This window comes from Mustelus asterias, chromosome 10 (genome assembly GCF_964213995.1).
Source record: "Mustelus asterias chromosome 10, sMusAst1.hap1.1, whole genome shotgun sequence".
NCBI classification, from domain to species: domain Eukaryota; kingdom Metazoa; phylum Chordata; class Chondrichthyes; order Carcharhiniformes; family Triakidae; genus Mustelus; species Mustelus asterias.
In genome coordinates this window covers 93762437-93773162 of record NC_135810.1, presented here as the reverse complement: position 1 = coordinate 93773162, position 10726 = coordinate 93762437, and the positions used below count along the sequence as shown (strand labels likewise).

At 41.5% G+C, this 10726-nt stretch overlaps 1 protein-coding gene across 1 annotated transcript in view; it reads right to left on the bottom strand.

Moving 5' to 3' along the window:
• Positions 1–5146: 5146 nt before the first annotated feature.
• Positions 5147–10726, bottom strand: part of b3glcta (beta 3-glucosyltransferase a) — a 154050-nt gene continuing 148470 nt past the window's right edge. The window contains exon 15 of the mRNA XM_078222853.1: positions 5147–5618. Within this exon, the coding sequence (XP_078078979.1) occupies positions 5445–5618 (174 nt within the window). The 3' untranslated portion in view covers positions 5147–5444. The remainder of the gene's footprint in view (positions 5619–10726) is intronic.

The following is a 10726-nucleotide window of genomic DNA, read 5'->3' as shown; positions in this document are numbered from 1 at the left end:
ACTAATAGTTACAGATATTGAATTACCCAGCAATGATGAAAAATCTCATTAAAGTGCTTTATGATGTACAGGAATGCACTCATAAGCTTTAAGCTCTTGTTTTATATTGGAAATTATATTAACCATGAAAAACTCAGACACTCTAAACACTGGTAATAAAATGCACTCTATGGAGCTGAATTTTAATTTGCAGAAACACTGGGATTGGGATGAGGTTGGGCTTGTTGTACATGGGAAACCTGGAAGGAAGGGCAGCACATCTTTCAGTGGCTTTTTAACTTGGGGAGAGGAGGCAAGAGTGAGATCATGACTGGGAGGCTCAGGACTTTCTATTGATGCCTGAAGGGTGGATCCTGCTCCTCCAAGTCCCACAAGGACATCTTTCTAAAATTCAAACATATAGCCATCATCCATCATGCTCTGGGTAGGTCTGGCAGGAATCTAATTGCAGCTTTCCATTCAGCTCTCTTGGGGAACAATGGGAGTCCTGACTTCATTGACAAAAAAACCATGTATTTGCCAAAAGGACCCTGCCAACTGCCCAATCGAATTCTTTCATAATCTTAGCGATTTCTGTAGGTCACTTCTCAGCCTTCTCCTTCAAAGAGCCCAAACTTTTCTGATGGGAATAAGCTCTCATTTCTGGCATTGCCCTTGCAAATTTTTTTTGATACCTTCTCCAATGCCTCAATATCATTTTTATAATATGTACACCAGAATTGTGCCCAGGTGGATGTAAAAGATTCCACGGTACATTTTGAACAAGAGAAGGGGAGTTCTCCTGTTGTCCTGGCAAACATTTCTACCTTATTTATATAATTTATACCATTTCTAACTGATTATCTGGTCAGTGACTCATTGTTGTGTGCAAACTGGGGGATGCCACATTTCCAATATTACAACAGTGACCCCTATTCAAAAGTACTCAACTGGCAATGATGTGCTTTGGAACATCCTGAAATTATGAAAGGTGCTGTATAAATTAAGTTCTTTCTTTTTTTAAAGGTGCAAGAGTAATTTTGAGGAACTGCCAAAAGTCTGTGACTGGTATGGCAGGTGCTGAAGAACCTTTTGCTGACTTCAAGACTTCGACACAAAAAAATTGCCGCCATGGGTGCAGTAGTAGGCATTACCCTTAGAACGCAGATGTCTTGAAGAATGAACAGGTTTTCAAAACCAATTCAGCACTTTTGGGAGAATCGCGGCCAATGCTTCTGCCGACGGAACATCTCTTGGGGAACTCTGCAGTACTTGGCGGAGTAAGTGTCAAGAATCATTATGGTTTGCTGCACACCTCACAAGCTCACCACATGGAGGGGCAACACCTTTGCCACTAGGGGTAAGCAGCTGAGCAGGCAAGCATGAGGAGAATCATAGAACCATAGAATCTACAGTGCAGAATGAAGCCATTCAGCCCATCGAGTCTGCACTGACCATGATTTCACCCAGGCCCTATTCCTGTAACCCTTCATGTTCACCCTGCTAATCCCCCTGACACCAAGGGGCAATTTATCTCTGGCCAATCCACCTAACTCGGACTGTAGGAGGAAACTGGAGCACCCGGAGGAAACCCACGCAAACACCACACAGACAGTGACCCAAGGCCGGAATTGAGCCCGGGTCCCTGGCGCTGTGAGGCAGCAGTGCTAACCACTGTGCTACCGTGCCGCCCCTGAAGAAGAAGAGAAAGTGGACAGGTAATCTTATTGAATCAATACTGATCTCCATGGCACTCTACTTGTTACATCTTGCCAACCCAAAAATGACCCGTTTATGCCAACCCTCTGTTTGCTGTTAGCTAACTGATCCCTTGTCCATGCTAATATATTAACTCCTGCACCATGAGCTCTTATTTTGTGTAGTAACCTTTGATGTTGCACCTTACAAAATTCTTACAGGACAAGACAGGGTAGAAACTGATAGCATGTTCCCGCTGGTTGATAAGTCTAGAATCAGGATGCACAGAAGAGGCAGGCCATTTCAGACTCAGATGAAGAGGAATTCCTTCACACAACGTGGTGAATTTTTAGAATTCTCTCCTGAAGAAGGCGATGGAAGATCAATCACTGAGCATGTTCAAGATAGAAATCAATAGATTTCTGGATACCAATTACATTAAGGGATGTTGTAATGATATTGCCCTCCATTTATAACTCCACTAGCTGTGCTGTTCATCTGCTGAATGTAGGGATCATTCAAATAAGCAAGCAGCAAAGATAGCATGATTCCTGCATTGCAATTAAAGGATGGAAAGTAATCGCATTGCGATCTCTGCGCTCATTTTCCAAAACTATCCAATTTAACCCTCACCTTGTCTTCAATTTATTACAAGAGCATTGTTATTAATGGCATTACCTTGACATTTTCCACTTTGAGATAGATTAAGCAGATTCCCCATTGTAAAATAATCCATCTAGCACTGACTGAAAACAAATTAATTTTCATCCATTCAGGTAGACAGCAGATGACATGTTTTGTTCATTTCATTGTGGGCCCTATGGTAGTCTCTTTCAAACCCTTAGCTGATTTGTGTAAAGACTCAGATTTTTGAAATTCTGTAAAATATGTACTGCTTTCATTCTTGTGACTGGTCACTATTCTAATCCTGGATTTCTTTACATTGGTCCTTATGGATGCATAAAGGTAGCTAGCTAAAACATTTCCAGGGGATCAAATTTTTCTGTCCATATTACTAATTATCCAAATACAGGTAGGAATTCACAAGGCAGCAAATTAATTTTGTTTCTTTGAGCGATTATTGGGTCTGCCAAGAATGAGCAGCATCATATGAATATTGATACTTCTTCCCTAAGAGACAATGTACCAAGCAGACTTCAACAGCTTAATTGTTCTGGGACACAGATGATATGTTCAGAATAATAATAATTATATTTTCATGATTTTCATTCGTTATTACAGGTTTTTAGCAAAATGTTTAGAACTTGCTTATCAAAGTGTACTCAGGAATAACAAGGCGATGTTCCACCAGTCTGTCTAAAACACCAAAACAAATGGCTCTAAGTGCTTTCGCTGTTCAGAGTAACAAATAATTATGTACATTGCACTTCATCTTGCATTTTAAAAACTTTAGCAAGAATTTGGGTCGTAATGATTACAGGTTGGTTAAATAGACCTATCATTGGGATGAATATTGATTATAAAGTATAAATCACAAGCACTATTAAATGGCTTCATTAAATGGCTTCATTAGCCCATGTCCGTATCCACACAAGTGCTTCTAATGACTGAGAATGGATATTTAAAACATTGGCCTCATCACCATCACAATTATGCCTATAAAATATTTGTACTGGAAGCTAATATAATGCATCATGTAGAACAAGCAATACTTTATACCTAAAGTTGAAGCTGGATGGGTCATGAAGCTTTAGTTTTGCTAATGTGCTTTATTTTTCACTGGTAGATCCTGTGACAACTTCTCAAATTCAGAGACGTACCAAAAATGATCCCATAATGGGAAGGTGATGGATATGGTATTGAAGACAGCTGGAATGCATTGTACACATCCTGATTTGAAACCAATGTGTCAAGAAAGCTTAAGTTGATTGTCAAGAAAGCTTGAGTTGAGAAGTGAGGGCAAAACAACACTCATTTCAATAAGGAGGATGAGTGTTAGCACGCAATTTCGCCACGATTGAGAAATGGATACAAGCCACAGTTTTAGCAAAAACAAGTTCAATTTCTTACACGGTTCAAACTGAAGATGAAAGTTTGGCAACACCATACAAACCAATTGTTGTCATCTTGAAATCATTTCTCAGAATCAGCTCCAAAAGAACCAATTTCTTGTTTTGTAGTTTTGTAAATACTACAATGGAAGACTTAGTGGAATCTGAGTTGCCTGATGATTGTATCTTTGCTACTATATTGAGTGAGAATGATGCAGAATTGGTTGCAAGAGTTCAGTATCTACTGAAATTCCAAATCATACTTATAGGGTCAAGGACAGCCAAATTCCAGAATGTCGTATACAAAGAGAAATAGATGTCCTCCTGATTGACTTTCTTATTGACTGTACAATGATTAATGGTGCCATAGTACTGTGTCTAGAGTAATATTGATCCTATGCATAACATCTTCGTAATTTGTTGTCATGACCACAGAAGTAAAGGGGGAGGGATGTTATATATTTAAATGGTTGCTTTAAGAGCTGAACACATTTTTGATGGTGATGTCATTACAGTGTTGCAGAGGCTGCTGCTTTCCTTTCAGTGTGTACTCTGTACAGGCAAGACCTCTGAGAATAAACCTGTTGTCTGTTACTTTGAATCTCTGGCCGTAATTTTGCTGCCCTGTCCATCACGGGAATCGAAGTAGGTGAGGGGCAGAACATAGAAAGGTCGGTTGACGGTTTCGGGTCAACTGAGTAAAATCTTGCCCTACGTGTGCAAACCACATTTTTTCTTTTTGCTAAAACCTACAACCCCTAACATTGATAGGACATTACACTCTCCCTCAAACTGAATGTAAAATTCAATCATATTATGATCACTATTACCTAGAGGTACCTTCACTATGAGATTATCAATTAATCATATTTTATCGTGCAATAGCAGGTCTAGTATAGCCTGCTATCTGAACTGAGAATGTGCCCCCGTGTTTTAGGTTCCCCGACCAACGGAAACTATTTCTATATCTTACCCTATCAAGTTTCTTCAGAATTTTGTAGGTTGCAATGAGATCACCTCTCACTTTGATAAACTTCAAGGCCAGTCAGCCTAAGCTTGATGATGGACAAACTATTGGAAAACATTTTGAAGGACAACATAAATTGTCATCTAAAATAAGGCACGGATTAATCAAAGACGGCCGGCATGGATTTACTAAGGGAAAATCGTGTCTGACTAACTTGATTGTTTTTTTTTACGAGGAGGTTACAAGGAGGGTGGATGAGGATAGTGCGTTTGAAGAATTAAGGCTGGAAACTCATTTGTGGCTGGCACAGGCATGATGGGATGAATGGTCTCCTTTCATACTATAAATTTTCTGTGTCTATATAAGGTAAAATGATGGCCAATCCAGTATTGCTGGGACAGGATCATTTCCACTCAGGCAAGTTTTTCATAATCACAGTGGCCATCTGAAGCAGCAAATAGCACTTTGTGAAGAATAAAACAAGTTATGTATATAGATATATAGGTAGGACTTTATTTTTTACAAAATTATATAAATTCTTTTAACATTAACAGAAAAGCATAGATTGCACCAACTTTCCAGAAATACTGTTTCAAATACTGTCCAGGTGAATTACAAATATAATTCAGCAATTTACTTAGTAATATAAAAAGTATTAAGCAAAATTACTAATGTGAATACGGCTTTGGAGGGTATTTTGAAAATCATGACGCTATTTGCATTCAGTCTTAGTAAATCTAAGAATTATTTATCGATATATTAAAAATGCATATTCGTCACTAAGGCTTTCATAAATCTTCCCTTTGTTTTTTTGGTTTCTTTATTGTTTGGTCTGATACAGGGTCATCCTCTTTCGCCAACCACGTGAGATAGACTTCAACTGGATCAATATTCCAGTGTTTATGGAATGAAATTGGAACCTGATGTGCCAGATAATCTTTTGAATAGTCCATTGGGCGTGCCTAAAAAACAGATGCAATCGACAAGTTAGAGAATATTTTTCTGCTATTACTGCTAGATAATTCAAATTCTTAGTTATAAAAACCATACAGTGCGGAAGGAGGCCATTCAGCCCATCAAGCCTGCACCAACAATCCCACCCACGCCCTATCTCCGTAACCCACGCATTTACCCTATTAAATCCCCTGACACTGAGGGTTAATTTAGCATGGACAATTCACCTAACCCGCATATCTTTGGACTGTGGGAGGAAACCGGAACGCCCGGGGGAAACCCACGCAGAGAACGTGCAAACTCCACACAGAAAGTGACCAGAGGCTGAAAGTGAACCGGGTCCCTGGCGCTGTGAGGCAGCAGTGCTGATCACTGTGCCACCGTGCTGCCCATAACTCTCTTGAGTTGTCAAGGTTTTATTCGATATCCCAGTATATTGCCTTTGAAAAACTTGAGCGTGCCTCAGATTTTTCAGGAATACATATTTATAAAGGACCATCCTATTATTGTGACAGTATTTTTTTCATTCCTATCACTATTGTACTTTCACTGAGTCACAACTTGCTGAAAGACTGACAGCGTGTGTAAAGTGTACACCATTATTAATCTGTAAATTAAGCAGCAAATTCACAGAGTTGAGAGAGTCAAGTGCCCAAAATTTGCAGGTTGATTAATGCTGTTTTACATTTGCTTTGGACAAACATCATCGCACCTGCAGTATTGCTTTGCTGCATTTACAAATCAATTGTCCTTTGAACTTGTCATAGAAAGTTAAATAATGGTATCAGCATCTTTCAAAATGTGAAAATTGCCAATCAATCTCACTGGCCCTGAAGGTGAACAATTTAAATTGAAGAGTCTCACTCCCTCAGGCTGCGTGTTGTTGGAAATTTCAAAAACATTTCCTTTTTTTGGTTTTATTTATAGAGTCACAGGGCGGGATTTTCCGGCAGCGCTCGGTCCAAGGCTGGAAATTCCCACCCGAGGTCAACGGACCTTTGCATGCTCTGCCGAGTTTTCTGTCCCGCCCGCTAGGATTCTCGTGGTGGGCGGGAATGGAAAATTCCGCCCATGGAGTCAGGCGCTGGGATTGTCTGGCCTCTCTGTGGTGTTTTTCTGGGCGGTGTGGGCTGGATCTTGTGGTGCCACCTCCATCAATGGGATTTCTCATTGATTCTAACCCACTCCACCGGGAAACATGTGGCGAGGTGCACCGTCGGCACAACCAGAAGATCCCGCCGATGTGAAGAGCCAGAAAATCAGTTTGACAGTACAGAAAGATTGCGTCTGTGCTGACCATCAAACATTTATCTATTCCAATCCCATTTTCCAGCACTTGGTCCACAGCCTTGTGTGCTACACCATTTCAGGTGCTCATCTAAATGCTTCTTAAATGTTGTGAGGGTTCCTGCCTCTCCCACCTTTCAGACAGTGAGTTCCAGATTCCCACCACCCTCTGAGTGAAAAGACTTTTCCTCACATCCTCTCTAACTGTCCTGTTCCTTACCTTCTATCAATGCCCCCTGGTTATTGACCCTTCTACCAGGGGAAAAATTACTTCCCTATCTACGTGACCCATAACCCTTCACTTTTCCTTTTGTCTCCCTTTCTCTCTCTTGTGTAAGTTGACTGTCACATTTTCTTTATTACAATTGTGATTAAATTTCATAAAGTATTTCATTGGCTGTAAAACACTTTGGAGTGTTTTGTAGTCATAAAATGTTCATGTACATCCTTTCCTATTAATAAGAAACGCATTCGTTTTTTAAAAATTATTCAGTATTTCAACGCGAAAGCAAATAAAACTGAAATAAGTTTTTAAAAAAGCAATGTTGAAAACTTTGTATTTCCCCAATCTCCTTCAGCTTGTCAAATCAATATTTTGATTTGTGTAAAAAAAATCTATGATTTTCTGATGTATGTATAGAAAACCAAATAAGAGTTCTGAAATTAGTTATAATTTATTATTATAATAATATTTGTATTATAGGGACTGTGTTAAAAAAAGACAACATTATATTGCATCAACAGTGTCTCCAACCAAACTTCCATCTTTCAGTCTCTATAAACTTTAGCACATCCAAGGGTCGCCTGACCTTGTCCAGAATCACAGCAAGTCCCATTCACCCATAACCTCTGTGCTCGCTGACCTACATTGGTTCCTGGTTAAGTGTTGCCTCAATTTCAAAATTCTCAAACTTGTTTTCAAATTGCTCCGTGGCTTCACCCCTCCCTATGTCTGTAACCTTTGTCAGACCACAATTTTTTAAAAAATCATTTATGGAATGTGGGTGTTGGCCAGGCCAACAGTTATTGCCCATCCCTCGTTGCCCTTGAGAAGCTGGTGGTGAGCTGCCTTCTTGAACCGCTGCAGTCCCTGTGGTGTAGATACAACCGCAGTGCTGTTCGGGAGGAAATTCTAGGATTTTGACCCAGCAGCAGTGAAGGAATGGTGATATATTTCTAAGTTAGGATGGTGAGTGACTTGGAGGGGGGAGCCTCCAGGTGGTGGTGTTCTCAGGTATCTGCTACTCTTGTCCTTCTGGATGGTACTGGTTGTGGATTTGGAAGGTACTGCTTAAGGAACCTTGGTGAGTTCCCGAAGTGCATCTTGTAGATGGTAGGCATGGCTGCCACTGTTTGTCAGTGGTGGAAGGAGCAAATGTTTGCGGAAGGGGTAACGATCAAACAGGCCGTTTAATTCTGGATGTTGTCACGCTTTTTAAGTGTTGTTGGAGCTGCATCCATCCAGGCAAGTAGAGAATATTATATCACACCCTTGATTTGTGCTTTGTAGATGGTGAACAGGCTTTGGGGAGTTAGGAGGTGAGTTACTCGCCACAGGGTTCCTAGCCTTTGACCTATTCTGATAGCCACTGTATTTATATAGCTAGACCAGTTCAGTTTCTGGTCAATGGTAACGCTAGAATGTTGATAGTGGGGAATTCAATGATGGTAATGCACTTGAATGTCAAGGGAACTTGTTGGAGATGGTCTCCAAGATATTTGTATTCCAATTTTGGTATCTTACTTTCCCCTGATTATAATGGTTACAGCATTGGCTGTCACACTGTCCACAGCTTAGACCCTAAGCTCTGGAATTCCCTCACTAAACCTCTCCACCTTCCAACAATGCTTTCCTCCTTTAAAATGCCCCTTAAAATCAACCTCTCACCTGTGCTAAACTCTCTTTATGAGGCTCTGACAAATTTTGTTTGATAATGCTCCCATGAGGTGCTTTGCAATGCTTTATCATGCTAAAGGCTTTATTAATGCAAGCAGCTGTTGTTGAAATACACTTCGTATCTTAGATAGTTATTTAGAGCTTTACTTAAATCTTGGTTTCCCACAACAACGATGATTAGTGGCCATACCCATTAAGTGATGATAGCATTTAGTTATGCTCTTCAACATAATTCAGAGCTGTTAAATATGGTTCATAGTATGCATTTCGATCTGTTGTGAAGCCATGTAACACAATCCTTTTATGCAAGGTCCTTTTATACAGCTAACTAGGCTGTACACATTTATATTGGAATATGTAATCTGAGGTTGAGATGACTTTAACACTGATAATGATTAAGTTGTGGAACTTTGAGGTCAAGAAAAATAACCACTAAGTCTCCTTTCAATTACTGGATAATCCAGTTTCCTTAAAATAACTGATTAACTATTAAAGCTACTCTCATACTTCATACAGTGGTTAGCACAGCTGCCTCACAGCGCCAGGGACCTGGGTTCATTTCCAACTTGGGTCACTGTCTGAGTGGTGTTTGCACGTTCTTCCCATGTCTGCGTGGGTTTCCTCCGGGTGCTCCAGTTTCCTCCCACAGTCCAAGGATGTGCGGGTTAGGTTGATTGGCCATGCTAAATTGACCCAAGTGCCAGGGGATTAGCAGAGTAAATATGTGGGGTTACGGGAATAGGGCCTGCGTGGGATTGTGGTCAGTGCAGACTCGATGTACCGAATGGCCTCCTTCTGCACTGCAGGGATTCTATGATTCTATGAAGTGAAGCACCAACAGAGGAACGGAAGCCTGCTCATGTAAACCTTGTGATTGCATGATGGCTGATGGCACTTGATACAAAATGATTTTTTAAAAAGGAAGAAATGTAAGCAAATATAATTAACCAGCTTCAATGGATGATTTTATAAAGATTGGCCATGGAGAGGGGTGGAGGGTTGGATATTCTCATCCAACATTTCCAGTTTCCATCTGAGCTCACTTCAAGCTCCATCCACTCTCTTGAAAGGTAGCCTCACATTTCCAACACAAAATGATCTGTGCCCCACACCAAAATAATTATGAGTGGCTTTGGGAATGCATTTTTCGAAGGCAGTATTGGGTTTATAATAGGAGCAATGGCTGAAGTTGTGAGAGGGTGAGGGGAAATCTGAGCTATGTATCTACTTAATTTGCCAATTGGACCAATGAGTTGGGTGTCATTGGTTGAAACTGAAGTTAGCACATGGGGAAGAATTCATAATTGAAAGCAACAATAAGGGGTACAACTTGTCAACTCCTGTTCCCCTGCTGGATCTCCTTTATTACGGTGAATGTGAAGAGGAATTGCTGGTTTTAAAGTGGCCATTATTGTCAGTATGGTGACTGTTTCTCTTAGTGCAACTGGCACAAAACTTCCACCGGGCATCAGGCAGTGCCAAGGGGACGGGGCCTCTGGGGGCAGGGAGAGATCGGTGGGGGGTCCCGCTTCCACTCTGCAGTCCAGCTGGGTAACAGAGGGAGGGAGGCTGGTGATCGGGGCTAGCCATCGGGGTGGTTGTGGGGTGGGTTGTTCTGACAGTGCAGGGGGGAAATCGGGGATTGGGGCTGCGGGACGGGTAGGGATTACGTTGGGGGGGTGGGTTGAGGGGGCAGGACATCAAGGCGGGTCGGGTGGGGGGTGGGGTGGGAAGCGAGGTTGGCCCGGACATGTCCGGGAGGCCAGTGATCGAGCTGGGCAGCAATCGAGAGGCCGGCTGTGTGGGACCACTGTGCATGCACCGATCTCGGCACTGACAGATCGACGCATGCGCAGTGGCCCGCTCAGCGCTATGCTGCCGGCCTCTCCACCGGGGTTAGGATCCCGCTCACAGCTTTTTTGTGTGATTCAC